Source organism: Chrysochloris asiatica, unplaced genomic scaffold (assembly GCF_000296735.1).
Source record: "Chrysochloris asiatica unplaced genomic scaffold, ChrAsi1.0 scaffold00014, whole genome shotgun sequence".
NCBI classification, from domain to species: Eukaryota; Metazoa; Chordata; class Mammalia; order Afrosoricida; family Chrysochloridae; genus Chrysochloris; species Chrysochloris asiatica.
The window spans coordinates 6,558,100-6,578,812 of NW_006408532.1; the positions used below are offsets into that span (position 1 = coordinate 6,558,100).

Consider the following 20,713-nt stretch of genomic DNA (forward strand, 5'->3'; position numbering starts at 1 on the left):
TCTCCATGTGGGCAAAAGCAAGGATGGCACCCTGATGCAGTCAGTTAGAGGAAGAAGGCGATTCGGGAGGCCACGGTCTTGCAGCCATTGGAGGAGAAGAGCTGTTCCTCCTCAGGGAAGAAGGTAGTGCTCTCCAGCACAGCCTGCACGACCTCATCCCGGGGCTCCAAGCCCAGCTGGGCCAGCTCGTTGAGCACACAGTGCCGCACGTGGTGCCGCTGGAGCGGGAGGAAGGGTACCACGGCATCCAGGAGGTGCTCCTCCATGATGCCTGAGCGCCAGAAGCCATCTGCAGGGAGGGGCGGGGTGAAGGTCCCGCATGTCACCAATGGGAAGAAGGCCAGGTCCCCCATCTCTAAAAGGTCATGGAGGTAAGTTGCTGACCCTCTCTGCCACTTTTCCAGGCTAAGACTCAAGAGAGGTTGCATGAATTGCCAAAGACTACAGAGCGAGGAGTGCCAAAGTTGGGGTGGTGAACTACCTGGTTGGTGGGCAGAGCATCAGACCTCCCCCCCGGGGAGCCTGGCCCAATGGGTCTGGGGGTGAAGCTTCAGGCCTGGCTGAAGCTGCCCCTGGGAGTGGGGCTCCACAGCAGAACTCACGGTGTGGGTTGTCCAGCACGGCCCGAGAGATGGCCGGCTCCAGCTCCTGCAAGCCAATCTCCTCCCGGTCCCGGCGGCTGTGCCATGCCTCCAGCGCCACCTGGTTTATCTGCTCACCACCAGTGTTGCTAAAACATGGGGACCTGGGCTGAGACTCAGACTAATGCATAAAGCACAGCATCTGGCCCTCTCTACTCTGATGCCATCTAAACACAACCTGAACCTGGGGCAGAGGGGGCTACACATTGGGTTGCTAACTGCAAGGTAAGCAGTTCAAATCCACCAGCCACTCCTTGGGAGAAAGAGGAGGGAGGCTTTATGCTCCCCTGAAGATTTACAGCCTTGGAAACTCTATAGGGGGTCACTGAATTGGAAACAGCTTCACACAGCACACAACAATAATCGCAGTCTTTCGACTGTGGAGCCACTGCGTAGGTTTGAACTGCCAACCTGTGGTTGACCATTTGTGCTCCAGGGCTCTACATATTGTTAAGTGCTATCAAGTGATGAAGAAGAAAGCATTCTAAATACATACACCACTGTATTAGTGTCCTGGTGGCAGAGGTGGGTATGGCGTGGTCCTTACTCATAGCGAGCCTGTAGACAGAAGGTTTCCCAGACTACAGATCTTTAGGGAAGCAGAAAGCCTCATCTTTCTTCTGTGGCGCGACTATAGAATCAAACTGCTGACCTTGTGGTTAGCAGCCCAGCTCATTTGTAATCCATTACACTATCAGAGCTCCTTAATTTATAGTAGAATAAAAAAATATTTTTAAAATTTGTGTTTGTATAAGTTCACATTTTGGTTTGCCTTATAATGTATACAAATTATGGTTTTTCATATCTCATTAATTTTTTGGAAATGTTATATATTCCGTTGTTAGGTATAGTGGTCAATTTTGACTCATAGAGTGACCCCATGTGACAGAGTAGAACCGTCCCATAGGGTTTCTAGGCTGTCATATTTATGGTACATTAATATTGGCCCTGGACTCCTGGTGTGGCACAGCAGGATTAGCACTGGACTTCAAACCACAAGGTTGGCAGTTCAAACCCACCAGCTGCTCCAACTCCATGGCACTTAACAACAATATTGGCCTTGCTATTCAGAAGCACAAATTGAAGCTCAGAGAAAGGTGAAGTGATCTGCCTGAGGAAACAAAGTGAAGACTCTTGAAGCTGGGACTAGAACTCTTGCCCTGCTTTTCCCAGGTCTGTGCCCTCTTGACCACCAAGTGGGAAAACTCTGACTCAACAGGGCTTCCTCAAAGAAGTGGTGAGGATCAAAAAGATTGAGCCCACCACCAAGAGGGCTTTAAGGAGGTCAAAGGTCAACAGGCTGCTGCCAAGAACCAAAGGCCAGATGATAACACGCTACATGCAGGATGTAGAGCAAGCAAATGAGCAAGCTCTGCCAGAACATCCAGAAATATACTGGGTTCAGAGCATACCACCAAGGGACACCCCTTCCAGCTGCTGACGGGCTGATGAGGCCACATCCTAGAGACGATTACATTACTCAGTGCTGTTGTGAAGTGCCATGAAATCCATTCCGACTCACAGCAACCCTGTATAGGGTTTCCAAGGAGCAGCTGGGGGATGTGAACTGCTGACCTGGTTAGCAGTCCAGTGCTTACCCTACAGTGCCACACCAGGACTCCATATTACTTGTGGGAGGGCACAAAATAAAGGGTGACTACATGATTACATAACTGTGTGACAAGGTGACACCCAACATTAACCATAGTCCACCCTTTGCCAACCTGGCACATGTACACAGCTCTTTAAAAACCACTCATAATCGTTCAAGAAGGACACCTGTGAAGTCATACTTGGGCCTGACATGATAAACTAATATACAACCAAAAAAATGCATTAGCCCCATTCACACCTTTTTTTAGATATAAATTATTATTGTAATTAGACTTTCACAAAGTTGTCTTTTCACTATATTTTGTTAATGTACAATTAAATTGTAGTTATAAGCAAAGGTTTGGTTGCATAAGGCATAATACTTATTTGTTCAATTTAACAAAAATAAAAGAATATTTGTCTTAAAAATTTAAGTGTCAAAGGGACATCAACCACCTGAATGGCAATGCAACCAGTAAGTGTGAAGAGTTCAAACTGGACGCAGGGGGTACAGTATTTCCACTGTGGGACCATAGGCCAGGAACAGGTAGCTGAGACTTCTAAGAAGTACCCACCACTGCAACCGTGCCCCCTGTCAAGCCAGGCCTCACCTGATGAAGATGAAGATGGCTTTGCGATAGTTGGTTCCATACACGACCCAGGAGGAACCCAGGAAAGGTCGAAGAACCTCCATCAGGCCTGGGGGCAGCTTGTCCATCTCATCGAAGAGGAAGAGTGAGCGACCACAGGCAGTCAGGTTCCCCTGCACCCAGCTCTTAAGATCCTTCTGCGGGGTGTAAGTAGGAGTTTAGGAAGAGTTGGAGACACTTACCCCAACCCCAGACCTCTTCCCAAGACAAGAACTGACTTTTTACGAGAAGATATGTTCTCCCAGGAAACACCAACCCCTTAATGGGATTGTTGGTGAAACTGGTCCAACAGAACTGGGTTCAAACCCAGGGCTCCCACTTCCAAGTTCAGGACTCCTCCCGTGCTTTCTATAAAAGAAGTCTCTTCCTCTGTGAGCCTGCCCAACAGTGTGGACAGCTGAAATGTATCCAAGTCATTGTGACCACTACCTCCAAGAGTAAGAGCTAATCAGGTTTATGGAGTCAAAATGGGGCTAAGTGATTCACAGGCTATTTGGCACATCTAAGTGCTCAATATGTGTGTCTGCAATTACATAATCACATGTCCCTCAAAACTGTGCCAGGTAGATAGCATTACTGCCCTCCAGAAATCAAAGCAAGAAATCCCTGCCAGGTCAAGTGGCACGATCCCAAACCCTGCCCAGGATGAGCCTCCAACTGGCTATGTGGCCTGAAGCAAGAGGCATCCATCCCTCTTCTGGACTCAGGACCCACTCTATAGGAATTGTAACCCCCCAGTAGGGAGAGTGCTGGCCTGTGACACATCCACCCTACCTTGTAGCGCTCAATGTGGCTGGGATGGGGAAAGTGGATGACGGGGGAAAAATGATGCACATGGGGGCTGCGGAGGCCTCCCCGGAAGAGGTAGTGCGCCAGCAGGGAGCTGACATACGACTTGCCAGTGCCCGTCCAGCCATGCAGGGAGAGGACCAGCGGCTTGGTCGGGGCTGGGTCACGCACAAAGGCCTTCAGCGCCTTCACCACCAGCGCCTTGGCTAGGTGCTGGCCCGCTAGGTGCTGGGCCAGATCACACTCCAGACCTAGGGCCACAGAAGGACAACGTCAGAGTCCAGGGCACCCCACCCCACCAAGGAAGAGGATTTTAAAGGGGAACCCAGTATAGGGATCCCTGTTGAAACGTTTTTGACAAACTGTCTGTAGAAAGAACGACTTTCAGGTCTGGCTTGGCTTGGCAGCGCCCCCATCCGGCGGTCGTTCTGTTTGCAGTCGGCCTTAAATGGGTTCCTGCTGTCTACAGGGTCGGACCCAGGCCCCCGCCCATTCCCAACTGGAATGGCCAGTCCTCTCTGTAGAGGCCTAGGCCAGTCCTCTCTCTAGATGGCCAGTCCTCTCTGTAGAGGCCTAGGACTTCCTTCCCCACAAGGGCTAGGCTGTCAAAGGCCCTCTCTCCTCCCAGGCCGGGCTCTCTCTGCTCAGACCCCAATACACGACCCCGCAACCCTCACCCCAGGCCTCAGGCTCTCAGGTTTCTCGACGCCAGGCCTAATTCTGGACGTCTGGGGATCCCGCTCCTCGATTCTGCCTTCAGGGTCCACAGCTGCCCCGGCCCCAAGGCAATCTCGTACTACCCGTGTTCCTCACCCTGGAAGTCGGGCCGGAAGTCGCACTCGCAGAAGTCGCCGAAGTTGCAACGCAGTGAAGTCAGGTCCCAGGCATTTGCCGCCGCCGTGACTAAACTAAGTAACCCGAGGAACGAGCCCCAAGAGCAGCAGCCGCGCGTCGCAGCCGCCATCCAGGTGAAGCCCCAGCTCGGTCAGGGGCCGCCAACCGCCTCTCCCGCAAACTACAACTTCCAGAGTGCACTGCCCACGTCAACCACGCCCTTATCGCCTACAACTCCCGGGTCCCCGCTGCTTTCTTAAAGGCCCGCCCCTTTGTCCTGCAGTAGGACCGGAAGACAGCCTCCAGAGGTGCCCGTGAACCGTCCAATCAGAGGCGGCGAACCGCGTTTCCATAGCCACAGTAACTAGGTGACCAGCATAGTAACTCCGAAGAATAAATAAAGGATTAAGACCACAAAGGGTGACATAACAATTATATCAAAAACGTGTGCTGCACCTTATGCTTTCCAAAGCACCTTTTTCATGCTTTTTTTTCTTCTTCTTCAAGACAAGAGTGCTAACAAATAGCTCTGGTGAGCACCTGACAGGTATATGATGACCTGACCGTGTATCCGGTTTCTAAGGAGCAGCTGGTGGGTTTGAACTGACGACCTTGTGGTTCGCAGTTCAGTGCTGATCCTACAGCACCACACCGGGAGTCCATTAGTGAGCACCTATGTAATGTTAACGTGGTTGTTGATGTGGAGCCCTGTCCCGACTCAGGGCGACACATGTGTACAGAATAGAACTGCACTTCATAGGGTCTTCAAAGCTGTGACTGTCGGAACCAGATCGCCAGGTTTGACTTCCAGGTGCCTCTGGGTTGGTTCAAGCCACCAACCTTTTGGCTAGTAATTCAGTACTCCAGCCCTTAACTGTTTTCACCACCCAGGAACTCCACCGTTTGCATTAGATGTCTTATATCTTTATGATAATAGTACCTGTCATGCATGGTGCCATTTCAAGGAGATACAGTCACATAAAGTATTTTGACTCAGAAGGTAATCAATAAATGATCATTGCCAATCCATTGTGTATGAAAATGACTTCCTTACCTAGCAGCAGCTTGGTGCTAAGTGCTTTAAAATCAACCCTAAGAAATACATGTTCTATTATTGCCCCCATTTTACTGAGCAAATTGAGGACTTAAGAGTTTAAAACTCTTATCCCAGATCATCACTCGGCTAATAACAGAATTGAACTCAAGTCTGGTTGTATGTTTTCTAGCCTATCTTGGTCAAAGTGTTCAGAAACAAAGGACATTTAAGATTTTATTTAAAGTCAGTGAACAGGTTCCCCAGGCCTCTAGCTTGTCCTGGAATTGTGCTAATTCATCTTACCTAGTTCCCCACCCCCCCCCCCCCGCCACTGGAGTGAGGAGTACAGGACAATTGCCTTAATGGTCCACCTCACCACTTATACACATACACACCAGACTTCTGGGGCTACATTTCAAAAGCCTAGACAGACAGTAGTGGCTCCCACCTTTGAAGAAAGAACATAGTGTTCCCCCTTTTCCCTCCACTCCTCCGTTTTCACAAAGTCCTCCCACCCCCATCTCAAATTCTTGGTAGTGGATTTGTGGAAATTTGTGCTGTGGTCTCCCAAGGCAGGGAATGGGCTAGATGTGGAGTCAGGTCTGCATCACTCCCACTGGATTGGAATTAGCTGTTTATTCCCCAATTGATCTGTGAGTTCCTGGAAGGTAGGTACTGGGTTTTGGTATTGGCTGTAACCTTAGCTTCTCTGCCTAATCTGGAATATCCCAGGTGCTAAATAAAAAAGACAATGTTTCTACTTTTCATATAAGAAAAGGTGCTTCTTTCCACCCTGAGAGACGGAAGAAAGAGTCATAAAACTTTATTATATGAAAGAGAAAACATGGCTCTGTACATCTATTTACAGAACAGAAAGTTATTTACAGCAAGATGGAGGCCTTGATGGTAAGGAAGAGGGAGTAGATGCCTGGAGAGGTGTGAGAAGGCATGAATAGCTTCTCATGGTTCAAAGACAGGGAACCTCAGCAGGAAGGGGAGAAGCACAAGCTTGTGGGAGGAACAGGGATTCCAGTTCTTCCTGAAGGGATACTCGGTGAGCTTGTAACAGGTGAGTCAGAGCCCAGCATCCATGCAGGACCCTGGAGGAGAAGGGAGATCCTGGAGTTGGACCTACAACATTCTCGGGCCGATCACAGTGTCCCTGGGGTGCTGTGAAAGTCAGTGCCCCTCTCTGCTCCTGATGCTGCCCGCAGCTGCAGAGGGGGTTGGTCCCTGGAGGTCACAGCTCGCTAGAGCGGACAGCAGGCTCCAGTTTGTGAGACAAGGCAGAGAGGACCTTGTCAAACTTTTCATAGCGCCGGGCCTGGCTGTTGCTGGCACCCTGACTACCCCAAAGGAGGCGCATCTGGAACTCAGTGCTGAATACCTCCAGGAGCTCTGGCCTGGCTTGGAACCCTGCAGAGAAAAGGTAAAGAGGTCAGGGGACCATCTCATCCTGCCCTGAGCCACCCTATTCTCTCAGGAAATCCCCCAGTTGTTAGAGTTCTTAAAAAGTTTGTTGAATGAATATAACCACGTAGGTTAGCACATACTCTCTGACCTACAAGAGAAGTCCAGGTGGCACAGAGGTTAAGCACGCAGCCACTAACAGAAAGATTGGTGGTTTGAACCTACCAGCCCCCTCCAGGAGAAGAGACCTGGCAATCTGCTCCCGTGAAGTGTAAAGTCTAGAAAATTCTATGAGGCAGTTCTACTGTCACTATGGGTCACTAGGAGTTGGGATTGACTTGATAGCAAAGGATTTGACTTGGTTTCATTTCTCTATGACACACTATTTAGAACATATCATTTAAAAACTACTTGCTAAGAGTCATCTAGTCAATTCTTACTTATAGTGTCCCTGTATAGGGTTTCTGAGGAGCAGGTGGTGAGTTTGAACCACCAATCTTACAGTGCTTATTATACGGCTCCACAGCATGAGTTTAAAAACTTCTAGAAGATTATAAATTAATGTTAACAATTTTTCAGTGATATTAGGTGATTTTTCTTTTCTTTTTTATATTATCCTATGATTTTTTTTCCTTAAAAAACATATATAAATATTGTAATTAAATGTAAAAAAAAAAAAAACTCCATATACAGAGTAGACAGGGATGGGCAACTTGGACAGTGGCTACCCAAATTGGGGGGGCTACAAAGGCAAGAAGTGACTGGCTTACAAGCTTTCAAGAGGGAACCTAGATCCAGAGGGCGTGAAGGAAGGTAGAATCTCCAGTGAGTAGTATTCAATCTGTCTAGGCGGGACTGATGAAAGGAAATGCAGATAAATCTCTTGTGAGACAGTAGTGAAAAATTGTTATCAGGACTGATTGTGAGAGTTGGAAATGTAAAGGTAGATGTTCTGTGGCAAGGAGGAGAGTAATTAACTTTGCAGTCTAGGAGCGGAGATCCCTGGGACCATTAAGACAGAAGAGCAGAGAGCAGGACCCTACCCAGAGAAGCAGTGATGCCTGAGATGGAGGCAGAGGCTATGACATGGAGAGATGGAGCAGCTGGGGACCAAGGGAAGGGGATGGAGAGAAGCGGGGAGGCTAGCTTGAAGGATATACCCTTTGGTTGGTTGATGATGCATGGAGGGGATTGTAACCATGGCAATGAAATGATATATGATAGGATGAATGTAAAACTAATGTTCTCCCATGTAAACTATCACATTAATTCACAATAAAACTTTTTTGTTTTTTTTTCTGAAAAAGGTAGAAAGATGTGCACCAGAATGTTCACAGCAGTCACCTCTGGGTAATGACATTGTGAGGGATTTTTTAAATCTTGGTTTGCTCAGCTATAATTTCTAATTTGTCTATAGTGAATTATATGACTTAAATATTGCCCTGGGCAGCAAAAGCCTATCTGAAATTTTGTCTCTTGGGGCCTTTCATGAGGCGGAGTTTTCCCTTCCAACTAGACTGGGGACTCCTTGAAGGCAGGGTAGGTCTATTTCAGCACTGGGGACCCAGGCCAAAGTGCTTTGCAGACAACCTTGTAAAGCAGGTCTGCTAAGGTGCCCACTTCACTGATGAGGAAACTGAGGCTCAGGGAAGCCAAGACACAACTGAGGTGCTCTTTGAATGATCTGTATGTCCTCCTACCCCAACAGAGTGCCTGTCATTAATAACTGCTTGTGGAACAAGTTAATGAAGAGAAAAAGGATGAGAAAAACTAGACAGGATGGGAAAGAGAAGGATGGGGAGAAGTGGGTAAACATTTGGAGAAAGGGGAGCAGCAGCAAGTCTGGTGAAGTAGGCCCCATCAGTGACCATTTCCCCCTCTCTTCCTGCCCCCTGCGAGGTGTAACCTGTAACTCACCCTGCAGCTTGACCTCAGCATTGGTGTGGTACAAGCCTCCATGGTGCGCCACTGTGCGGGCAGCCTCTAGATGGGCTAACACCACCTCCACGCCATGCTCCGTGCTGCCCCAGGGCTCAGGACCCTCAGCGGGGGCCGAGTCACACTCCAGCAGTGTGATGAGTGGCAGCACATGAGGAAATGTGGTGTTGCTCAGCGGAGGGCCTTCTGCAGAGAAGGAGACAGCAGATGCTCAGAGATCACCAAGGGCCCCACCATTCTGCCCTCTAGAAACAGGTGTGGGAGGGGAAAGGGCCCACCTGAGGTCCTGGGACAAACCCTTCCCTGCCAATTCTCCCAGTGGAACTTCCTGCAGCTTGGCCCAGTCCTGACCAAGCTCACCCATTTACCAGATAACTAAAGGAGACTCGCTGATACAGAGCTCAGTCAAGTACTCTCCTCTTCCACACTGGGAAAGTCTTTGCCAGCCTAAGAGGAACCTGTAAAGTAAAACCTGTGCAAGGTTGGGAAGGTACCTTTGCCCTCATTGAGGCTCTTGAGGAAAGGTTTGAGTTTCTTCTCGTACAGGATGGCTCCCTCTGTGTGTCGCTGCCTCAGGGTCACCCAGGTCTGTTCCAGTCGGGCGATCTGGAGAAACCAGAATGTAAGCAACCAGCCAGGGACCACGGGCCACAGACAATTCCACTGAGTGGAAAGCCAACTCGTAAATCCTAACTGTTATGGTTACCATGTAGGCACCAGGTAGAGCGCAGACTGCTTTTCTTATGTATAGCATGAAGCCCTTACATTTTACAGATGAGGAAATGAAGGCTCACAGGAGCAGCATTGCTTGCTCAAAATCATTTATAAAATAAGTGGTAGAGGGCGAGTGGAACCCAAGACATTGCCTCTGGGACCCTGTTGTTTTTTATTAGGTATAGGAGAGCCAGTGTAGCGTGGGTAAGATTTAAACTCAAAACACTTGGTTTAAATTCTCTTTCAGCCTCTTACTGTGTGTCATTAGACATAATGTTGTTAAGTGTTGTTAAGGTCAGTGAGGTCAGGGAGCGTGGCTAGTACCCCAGGAGCCTGGCTCGGAATCTGTGATTGGCCAACCAGCCACAACTTAGGGGGAGTGAGGTAACACTGCTGGTGTTTTTGCCTTACCTTTCCACTAAATTTAGTATCAATTTTTTGGAGTCATGGTGTGGCTGTATAGGATAAGCACTGGACTGTTAACCACAGGTCGGCAGTTCAAGCCCACCAGCTGCTCCTGGGGACTCTATACAAGGTCACTATGAGTCAGAACCTACTAGACAATACTTTAACAACAACAACAACGTAAATGGGGACAGTAAAAGACCCTACTTCAAAGTGTTTGGAGGAATTGTTGTTGTTAAGTACCGTGGAGTCGGTTCTGACTCATAGTGACCCTGCACAGGGTTTCCGAGGCCGCAAATCTTTACGGGAGCAGAACGCCTCATCTTTCTCCCGCGGAACAGCTGGTAGTTTCGAACTGCCGACCTTGAGGTTAGCAGCCCGATTCGTAACCACTACGCTACCAGAGTGCCTTGTAAAATGCTTAATGTAGCAGATTTGTTGTTGTTAAGTGTCGTGGAGTCTGTTCTGACTCCTAGTGACCCTGTATAGTGCTTCCAAGGAGTGGCTGGTGAATCTGAACCACCGACCTTGCGGTTCAAAACAACCTTGCTGTCCAGTGCATTATCTCACAGCGCCGCACTGAGCACAAGGTAAAATGCTCGGTAAAAAACAGCCACTTGATTTTTTTCTAACTCACATAGTGTTCCTCATTCATTTTATAGATGGGGAAACAGAAGCCAGAGAAGGGACATAACTGGGTCACCCATTCAGGACAGGTCAGTAATTGGGGAACTTGATTCGCCCGACTGCCCTTTCACCAATGCTGTCTTGGAAATCAGAGTTCTTCCCAATTCCCCCATACAACCATCGCAGGATGCAGGAATGCATTCCAGGGTTGTTCAACACGTGGGCCCTTGTGTACCTGGGCCATGTCCAGAGCTCCCATAACCGCAGCGAAGCTGAACATGTTGCCCATAGTCCCCCGCAGCTCGGCCGCCAGCTGAATGGTCTTGTGCAGCAGCGCCGCCCGCTCCTCAGCCGAGCCGGTGCAGCCCAGGATATCCACCGCCAGCATGATGGACATGGTATGGAACCTGTCGAAGCAGCGAGATAAGAGGGGGCGGGGCCGGGGGAGGTCAGCCCCTTCTCGTTGTTAGGCGGGGCAAAGCCAGAAGTCTAGAGGCTGTGATGGGTCAGTGAGGTTTGAGGGCGTGGCCAAAAGGATGGTTTAAGGGTTTATGATTGGTTCATATGGGTCAGGGGCAGGATCAGAAGCCCCTGTACGGCAGCCTGAGGGTCTTGCGATGGTTTAGTGGAATTAAGGAGACAGAGCTGTTTAAGAAAGATGAAAAGACAGAACTGAGGGGCGGAGTCGCGTTTTATGGGCTGTAATTGGTCTAGCGAATGCAAAAGATGATTACGAGAATAGACTCAGTATTTGGGAAATCAGGGACGTAGCGGGCTGGCTATTGAGAAGTTGTGATTGGTCAGTGAGATTAGGGGGTGTGGCCAGCGCCCCTGGGAGCCTGGCTCAGAGTCTGTGATTGGCCAACCAGCCACAGCTAAGGGGGAGTGAGGTAGTCTGCGAAGGTTCCCCATGTGCTGGTATTTTTGCCTTACCTTTCCAGCAGGTCTAATCGTAGCTGCCGGCCATGGGGGAGGGTGAGCAGCTCCATGCCCCAGCGGACTCCCATTAGGGTCTGCATCTCCTTGGTAACACCCAGTATCCTAGCAACCTGCAAGGACGCCCAAAGGGCTGATTAATTTCCTGTCGGGATGGCCCAAGCCTTCTGGGAGTCAAAGAGCTTTATTTTGGAGGACTACCTGGAAGGCAGGGTTTGAATCTCAGCTCTGCTGCTAATCCTCTGACAAGTGATTCTATCTCTCTGAATGAGCCTCAGCTTCCCCATCTGTGAAATGGGGAATAAACAGGAAAACGCCCAGAGGTGCCTGGCAAGTTTATGTTCAATTAAGGTTAAGAACCAAGGCCCCCTTAATTACAGATGGCAAACCTGAGGCCCACGGAGGGAAAGGGCTCACTGAATAATGTCTCTACATACTTTTCTTGTTTTCAGGGCTCTGAGGCCAGAGAGAACAGAAAATCAGTACTCTCAAACTTCACAGGGAGAAATTGAGGCACAGCGAGAAAGTAAGGCACAGAGAGAGTTGGGATTCTTAGATGACCAAAGACTCACAAAGCACAGGCACAGGCTTTGACCATTTATGTGTGCTATAGAGTCAGTTCCGACTTACAGGACCTTGTATAAAGTTTCTGAAAGTGGCTGGTGGGTTTGAACTGCTGACCTTGCAGTTGTTTACCAGTCCAGTCCTTATCATACATTATAGCCCCACACCAATTTATCTTGTTAAGTGCCATCCAATCAGGTCTGACTCATAGCAACTCTGAATAGGGTTTCCGAGGAGTGGCTTGTGGGTTTGAACCACTGAATTTGCAGTCAGCAGTCCAGTGTTAATCCTACAGCACCACACCAGGACTCCACACCAATTTATAGGCCAAGGGGTGGTGGTGGTGGTGGTTGTGTGTCATAGGCCAAGGTAGTGATTTTTGTTTCTTATGTTTCCACTAGGGGGCGTGGGGGAGGGCAGTCAGCCCTTATATATTTGCGGGACCAGTCTGTTAACTTTCTTTCAGCAGCTTCACTTGGGGACACCCAGTGAAGTGCCTCCAAGTGTTTCAGGGACCCAGACACTCAGTTCCAGTGCCAAACAGACATCTGGAGAAAACAAGAACTTCTTGTATTTTGCTTTTCTAAAGGAGACAATGGAGGCTCAGAGAGACAAGTGACCAGCCTAGAGTCACACAGCAGGTGAAAGAAAACCATGAAGCTAGAATCCATGTCCACTCTCTATACTCAGGGAATGTGGAAGCAAGCCCTTTCATCACTCTGACCCCTGCCCCATGGCCAGAGGACAGGTGCTGCCCTCCCCCAGTACACATCTAGCACCTACCAGGCAGTCAACCTTGGTGACATGCCGGGCCAGTGTCCGGGCATCCACCTCTGCCAGCAGCTCCTTCACCTTGCGTAGGAGGCCCACCTCTAGTGGCCGGTTGTCCTTGGGGATCAGAAGTGACTGGAAGGTGGCTGGATTGAAGGAAGATATGGCTTCCACAATGGGGACTGTGAAGGTCCTGCCCCAGTCCCCCTCAGGAGCCCCATTTTCTGACAGTTCCTTTAGCTTCTCCCCATAGCTCCTGGCCTGCCGGCTGGAGGCCTCAGCTGCTGCCCACTCACGATTGCCACGGATGGGAGGCTGGAGCTGGCAGTAATGGCCAGAGTCCGGGTCACTGTAGCTGCTGAGTGATGGGGATGGGGAAGCCTTGCAGAGGCTGTGGGAGGGGCTGGCATGAGAGCCCTTGTCCAATTCCCCAGTAGGCTTTGAAGTACTTCCGGGGCACAGTTGGGGCTCGCTGGAGCGACGGGTTACAGGGGAGGTAGTCAGTACTGTGGCAGAGGGGGCTGCAGGAGTGGCATGGACACGGGTCACTGCAGAGAGAAAAGGAGAAGACTGGTTACAGGGGATCCCCACCAGTGAGGTCTCCACCCCTTCCCCAAGGGCAGGCTGTACCCTATAGGGAAATACCCCATATCCTTGCACAGGGTGGAGGCCAGTCCCAGAAGACTCTGGAAAACTGACCAGTCTCTGGTGATACTCTGTTGTAATCCTAAGAGTGACAGAACCCTTGAGCCACTGAACTGCATGAAGAAACTGCTGGTGACTCAGAGAAACTAAGTACTTGCTGGATTTCATTGTTCCTCATGGAATCATTTTTTTCAAAGAATTAATAATAATAACAATTTACCGACTACACATTGTGTGCCAGGAGCTGGTTACATGTTTGAGATACACTGATCAACAACAGTAAAACCATCATCAAAAATCAGAGGTTTAAACGCTTGCTGCCTTCTTGGCACATTATTCCATTTAATCCTTTCAACATGCCTGTGAAGTGCATACATTTATGATCCTCATTCGACAGATGAGAAAATACAGCCTCACAAAGGTAGAGTGACCTTGCCAAGGCCCCACAGTCAGCAATTGGTGAAGCTGGGATTTCAAAGCAGGTGTGTGAAGTCCTGACTCCAGGGATATTTTATTATCCCAAATTATTTAGAAATAACCATTTCTTCCAAGTATTTTCACAGCCAGGGGTGTTGTTTTGAAGACATGTTTGTAGTTTTGACCATACTGATAGCTCTATGTTTAGGGAAGGACTGTGACAATATGGACAGACAGCAACACTCCAACAGAATGCCTCTCCAGGCTGGGGCTGTCCCTCTCTCATGACACTTTGTCTGCCATGTGGACAAGATGGTCACTTGAAAACTTTTTTTTCTCCCCAGAAATGAGCTAGTGACATATCTCTATAGTAGAAACACAAACTTTCTTTATAGTAAAAAAAAAAAAAAAAGTTTTAAAAGCACAGCCCAACTAATTTGGTTTGAATCAGCCACTGGAGTCCCAACAATTCAGGACCCAGCACAGAGCCCACATTCAGTAAGAGCTCCACCAATGGAGGCTGAGCATTGCTTGCATGGGGGAAATTCACAGCATCTAAGACCAGACCCAGCAACACACAGGACCCCCTACCAGACGTCAGTGCATTCTGGAGAACACTCAAGGAACCCACTTTATGCTCAGTGTCTGATACCCAAAAGGGACTCAACAAGCCATTGTTGAATGAACAAGCTATATGACTATTGTTCTAGGTCGACATCAGTTCCACTAGCAGATTTCTAGCATCAATTCTTAAAGGACATTGCAAAGTTGAGTCACAAGAGGCCAAAACACAAATAACCTAACAGAGGTCATCAAAGACAAGATAACATACAGATGTGCATACAGACTCAGTCCATCTGCACACACCCACCCTTCCCTGCCCTTTCCCTGGGCCATACCAGTGCTGTAGGCAGGGGAGCTGGGGCTCTCAGAGATGGGGGACATGGGCGAGTGCAGGTCTGGGATCTGGTCCATGCTGAGGGCACAGTTGCGGATGGATTCCCGGGGGTGGGGCAGTGATGTGCTGTGGAGTGGAACAGACACCATGAGGATGGAGTCCAGGTGTGGGGAGGTGGGCAAGATCATCAGCCAGCCCTGGGAACCCCCACCTCTGTCTCCATCTTCAATCCCTTGAACTTCAGAGTCTGCAAGTCAGGAGCAGGGGGAGGGAGGAACCCAGGTCTTGCTTCCCCAGTAGGACTTTGGCCAGCTTTCAATCACCTGATGTCTGCTTAGTACTTCCAACACATTCTGCTCTTTCTCCACCCCTACCCTGCACATCCCTCCCACAAGGCTGAGAGCAACCTGAGAGGTCATGCTTGGGGATACCCAACTAGGCTGAGAATTCTTAAGGTCCTCTGTGTCCTTCCTGCCCCTAGGAGGAGAAGGGAGGGGGTGCAGGGTATAGGCCAGAACCTCTACTAGCTCACATGGTGCTGTTGGGCCAATTAGTAAATAACATTCATCCTCTGGTGCTCTAGTTGGATGAGACCCCCAGTTGATGAGTAGAGGGTTGGCTGACCTTCAGCTCCCTTCTGCCCCTGAGCCAGAATCCCTTGTGCAGCCTACAAATTGTACAACTATTACATTCTCTCAAAACTTTACCTCTAACCTGGAGAACTGTCTGAGATCAGGGGCTAACTAGTGACTGGGAGCCCTCGAGGGAGCCAAGCTGACCAGCCTGGCCCTTCTCGCTGCTTCTGCACCATGCTCACAGTGCTTTGGGCACACATGGCTGTGGCTCTTGGCACCAGTTTGGAACTGAGGTTCCAAACCACATACAAAGTTGCTGCTAGCCACAGAGTATCTACTCATCATTCCTCAGCTGGCAGAACCCAGCCTTGGCCCAGAAAGATGGGGCTGTGGGGGTTACCAAATCACTTTGCAAGCAGCTAGGGAAGTCATCACAACTAAGGGTACAGACGTTGGAGTCAGCAGAACTGGTTTTAAATCTTGGTCCTTTCACTCTCTGGCAAGTGAATTCCCCTCCCTCAGACTGTTTCCTTATCCATAAAGTGGGGCTAGGAACTACCTCCCAGAGGGAGGTGGGAGTCAATACAATTAGACACAAAAGGCACTCAGTGCAGGGCCGATCAACTGCTGTAGCTTTCCTGGGATCTGAAGCCCTGGTCTCACTCTGCAACTGGGCAGTCTTAAAATGTTGTAGAGGATCCTACACTGCAGAGGGCTCTGCTTTGATGACCACCCTGGCCTGTTTGGATGTAATGGAAGGAGGTAGCAGAGCCTAGGTTCCCTCCCTTAGACGGGCCAGCAGCCAGAGAGGGTTGCTTGAGTGAGAACCTTTATAGGTAGAAACATGAAGGTCAGAGAGAAGTGACAGTGCCAAGGACACTTCATGCAGCACCTTCTTGACCACCCTCCCATTCCTGCCTGTACAGAGGATCCAGGAGAATAACTTCACCCCATTCAGTCACCAGTGTTCTTGTTACCAACACCCCCATTTGACCAGTGGGGATAATGAGGACTAGTGTGGGGTCCTGGCTTACCTGCTAGGGCAGCCATCACCTCGAGTGAGCTTGTCGGTGGTTAGCCCATCGGTCATGGTGACGCTGCGCCGCTTCATGTGGCTGCCTTTGGGGCCTGAGGGGCTGGCAGGGCTGGCAGCTTTGCCACTGCCCTGACTCAGGCCATAGCTGGCTTCGAGGTAGCGCAGTGGGAAGGTACGGTTGACGGGGCAGTAGATGATGGCGCCACTTTGCTCTGACACGGCCTTGCGGCTGCCCACATGATAACGTACAAGGGCAGGCACATGGTCGAAACTCTCCTGCTCAAACAGGTACTGGATGTGGGTGTAGCTTTCACCCGCCTTCACCACCACTTTGTTGATCTTGAAATGTAAGGCCTGGTTGCGCCAGCGGCACGTGAGCACATAGTCACCCAAGCTGGTGAGCGAGTCCCGGATGAGGAAGTCACCGTTGCGCTGCACCAAAGACTCGGAGACCTGTAGGAGGTTGGAAAGGGGTCTTAGTAAACTTAGCATAGAGAAAGGGCGAGGGAAGCCAGAGACCCAGGTCTGGGAGACACAGTGACCCAAGGACAGAGGAACACTGTAAACAGAGATAGCTGAGGTTTGAGGGGGATACAATGACCCAGATTTTGAGGAGGCGCCTCAATCCAGCGTCTAGGGTAGAGAGGCTAAGGAATGGGAAGACACAATACTCTGGAATGTGACCTGGAGGAGTATGGAGGTCACTATGATCTGAGACTCAAGTCTCAGACCCACTCCTTCTAGGGCTCTCATGGGACAGAGTCCATTTCAATCACCCAGGACTCTGGTTATCTTGGGCCTTTACATCCTTGAGCTGTTCTCTCTGCCTGAGGTGCCCTTCTCACCCCATTCACCTCATGAACACTTATCCATCTCTCACAGGCCTGCCTCCTCAGTGTCCCCTCCTTAGGGTTACCTGTACTCCTGTTGGGTGCTCCATTCTCAAACTCCTCACACTGGTCCCTCACTGTCTGCCCACAGCTGTCAGATCCCACCCTAAACCACGAGCCCTCTAGGGAGGCCACATCCTTTTTCTCTGTGCCCTTGTAGCCCAGCACACAGCCTGGCACAGAGTTGGCACTTGGTAAAAGTTTGCAGCAGGAGTCAAAGAGGGAACAGGTGTATTCCATCCGCCTAAGTTTATGCCTGTGAAGTCACCTCAGTCCAGAAACTCAACTTTGCCAAAACTGAGTCTCCTAAAGACTGATATTCACCAGACACAGAGAATGAAGTATCCCAGAAGCAACAACAATACAGAGGCCAGCATTCACTTCAAGTTACATTGTGTCAGGCATCTTGCTAAGCACTTGATGTGCATTTCATTTAACTATCACAGAAAATCTTTACAGTAGGTACTATGAGTATATCCATTTTACAAATAAGGAAATTGAGGCTTGGAGAGGTGAAGTGACTTGTTCAAGGTCACACAGTCAGTAAATGGCAGTTCTCTTTGACAGAACCTGCCAAGCAATAGGTCAGAGTCTCTTGGTAGCTGGAGTTAAGGTTGGGGCTAGCCAAGGTAGTAGATGGAAGATGGTATTGAGATCCCAACTCAGGGCCCTCTTACCTCACGGGGAATGCGACCGTGGTACCAGGCATGGCTGCGGAGATCTGTACTGCTGAGTTTGAGTTCCTCCTCCAACTCCTTGTGCAGTTTCTCTGGCGATGAGTCCAGAATGTACTTCTCCTTGGAGAACTGGGTAGGAGACAGCAAGAGATGGCATTCAATAAGAAGTCTTCTTCTTCTTCCCATGACCTTATTCCCTCAGATGAACTTCTTCCATCTCAGGATTCTGGGGACACTGAGCCACAGGTGCCAAGAAGGCCCTCATTTAGGGGATTTTCTGGGACCCTACACTCCTGGCTCCTTGGACTTGCAAGGTTAAAGAGAACTCAATTCATTGCACGAAAGAATGTCCACAGTGTGTCAGGCCCTGTACAATATGCCAGGGTAGATGAAAGCAAGAAACCCAGACCCTGTCCTCACGGAACTGCAGTTTTAAAAAAAGGAGGCAAAAGCTGCCATGAACATCGGAGCAGACTGTGGTCAGCACCACAGTAGTGGACAGCGGCACAGAAGAGCCAGGTCCCTTGGAAGAGGGGAAGATGAAGTCTAGGACATGATGGGTCAGCGAAGACTTGCTAGAGGAGGTGGCAATAGCATTCACTATTCATCAGGGCCACCAGGGCCACCAATTATCTTGAAAGTGGGGTCAGGAGGGATTTTTATAGGTGGACTTGGAGGCAAGGCAGCAGGTACCTCAAGCAAAGGTATGGAGTGGAATGTTAAAGATACATCCTGGGAAGGTAAATTAAACAGTTAAGGATGAAGGGCACCACTATAAACAGGGCCACTATAAATATTCCCACTTGCTAGAGGGGATATTTCTAGCTTCTTGGTTCCTGTGGCCTGGGGATTAGAGACTGAGAAATCCCAAGAGCCCAAAGGGCAGGGACAGTGAGGAGAGCCCCTGCTGTTGGCTAACCCCCTGCTATGGGACTCAACCCAATCTTAGCTCTGTCAAGTGACTTCTCTAGGCCTCAGTTTCCCCTTCTGTGCAACATGGTGATGTGCCCTGCTGAGCCTGCCTCTCAGCGCAGGAGAAACTCTAGAGATGAAGAAGCACTTTGCAAATTAAGGCACCCATGTGACTGTGATGCCTAGATCAGAGTCACAGAAGGTCCTTAAGTGTTGAGGTTGACTTTGATCGGTTGTGTGGAGAGTGGCTAGTGCTTTCCAGACAATGGCAGCACAGGGTGGAGCATGGGGTAGAGAGGAGGAGGAGGACATTTAGATGGTTATTGACAGAGTTGGAGGAAGAGGACTGAGGGATCAGAGAGGACTCCCAGGTTGAGATGCTGGGAGGGCAATGGGACACTCTCTGAGGTGGGCAAAGCAGGGACAGAAGATCTTGGCAGAGGCCCAAGAAATTTAGGCTATGAGGGGTCTGCAGGGCTCTAGGGACAAATGGTGAGGTGTATGCAGGTGCTCGAGGGAGTGACCAGGGAGAGGCAGGGCTTGGGCTCTGGATTCTGAGGTAGAAACTGATGGGGGGCAGGGGGGCCTCATCTGGGCTGAGATTTGGGCTTTCTTAGATACCTACAGTTCTCCAAGGGGTCTCCTATTCTTAAGGGTCTTTGACTTCCCTCCTCACACTCACTGGACCTTATTTTCTCTCACATTTCACCAAACCTAAGAAGGAAGGATGGGCGGTCACAGAGGAGAAGGGGATCATTCCCTAGCTTCTGAGTCCTTCTCTTTGACAAAGAGCATGCATCTGAGAACTTCCACCCATTCCACAGCTAGGGGAGATGGGGCATGGGACAGAAAAGGGTTGGGAGCTGTGTGGAAAAGAGTTTGGCCCCAAGACTCTGTTTGCTACAATGTGACCTTGAGTCAGTCACTTTCCCTCTCTGACCTGGGTAACCTTATCTGAGATTAGGGCTCCTCTTTTCAAGTCCTAGTCAATAATCACAGAGAATTGGGAGGGGGTGTTCTAGCTTGGTTCCTGGACACAGCCCAGTGCATCTGTCTGGGACTAGGAGGATAGGTAACCCCAGAGTCCCTGTGCCCTCTTCTTCACCCTCGTCCTAGGGTCCCCAGCTCCCAAGAGTGGGGCGGGGATTGGGGTGGAGTGAGGGGGGGGCTGGAGTGCTAATGCAGCATCCCTGAGCTCAGAGCGCTGCTATTGGCCAGAGATGATCTCACCGCCTCCCGGCCTGCGCGCACCTGATTGGCCCGTGTAAGGATGCTGCGCTCCGCCGGCGGGGCCGTCATTCAAGCGGGCTTGGAGCGTGTGTGTATGTGAGCCCCGGGAGCGCAGAGGTGACGCGCCCGGCGTCCCCCAGGGAGCTCGGGAAGCAAAAGCACGGAGACCCCCGATTAAGGTTTTTACCCCTTCCCACCGCCCTGTGCCTGGCAAGCCCCCTTAGCATTCCAATCCCAAGTAAAGCCATCCCCAGAAGATGCTCCGCAGAGAGGCGGAGACCGGGTCCTCCCCTCCACCCCCTTCCGTTTAACTCTTTCACCCTCACGGCGCCGTTCCGCACTGTCCGGCCAGCTGGCTAACGGGACCGGCACTCAAGGTATGCCGGAGCCCACCTAGTGAACAAGGAGTGGAGGGCGTTGTGGTGCCAGCCCTGGTACCTACGGAATGCCCTCGACTTCCAGCCTCCCATTCAGCCTTCAGACCCCAGCTCAGAGACCCCGGTACAATGGGAGTCCAGCTGTCCG

General features: G+C 50.2%; 2 protein-coding genes across 5 annotated transcripts in view; both read right to left on the minus strand.

Moving 5' to 3' along the window:
* Positions 1–44: 44 nt before the first annotated feature.
* TOR2A (torsin family 2, member A) lies at positions 45–4,711 on the minus strand. Its single transcript, XM_006834792.1, has 5 exons — positions 4,487–4,711; positions 3,659–3,924; positions 2,846–3,021; positions 603–730; positions 45–289 (listed from the first exon to the last, which is right to left on the minus strand). The coding sequence occupies exons 1-5, from the start codon at positions 4,635–4,637 to the stop codon at positions 45–47; spliced, it is 966 nt and encodes a 321-aa protein (XP_006834855.1). The 5' UTR covers positions 4,638–4,711.
* A 1,639-nt stretch (positions 4,712–6,350) lies between these two features.
* Positions 6,351–20,713, minus strand: part of SH2D3C (SH2 domain containing 3C) — a 41,124-nt gene continuing 26,761 nt past the window's right edge. For all 4 annotated transcript variants that reach the window (XM_006834793.1, XM_006834794.1, XM_006834795.1 and 1 more), the window contains 9 exons: positions 18,047–18,175; positions 16,478–16,932; positions 14,870–14,994; positions 12,921–13,456; positions 11,571–11,686; positions 10,873–11,044; positions 9,386–9,497; positions 8,871–9,077; positions 6,351–6,959 (listed from right to left, as the gene is read on the minus strand). In XM_006834793.1, the coding sequence (XP_006834856.1) occupies positions 6,784–6,959; positions 8,871–9,077; positions 9,386–9,497; positions 10,873–11,044; positions 11,571–11,686; positions 12,921–13,456; positions 14,870–14,994; positions 16,478–16,932; positions 18,047–18,175 (2,028 nt within the window). In that variant the 3' untranslated portion in view covers positions 6,351–6,783. The remainder of the gene's footprint in view (positions 6,960–8,870; positions 9,078–9,385; positions 9,498–10,872; positions 11,045–11,570; positions 11,687–12,920; positions 13,457–14,869; positions 14,995–16,477; positions 16,933–18,046; positions 18,176–20,713) is intronic.

What these genes read in the sequence shown, in the direction of transcription:
- TOR2A (XM_006834792.1), bottom strand. Translation starts at nt 4,637, where the DNA reads ATGGCGGCTGCGACGCGCGGCTGCTGCTCTTGGGGCTCGTTCCTCGGG. An exon ending in CTTCCGGCCCGACTTCCAGG is followed by an intron (nt 3,925 to 4,486) that starts GTGAGGAACACG and finishes CTGTGGCCCTAG; the next exon opens with GTCTGGAGTGTGATCTGGCC. An exon ending in GCCACATTGAGCGCTACAAG is followed by an intron (nt 3,022 to 3,658) that starts GTAGGGTGGATG and finishes TACACCCCGCAG; the next exon opens with AAGGATCTTAAGAGCTGGGT.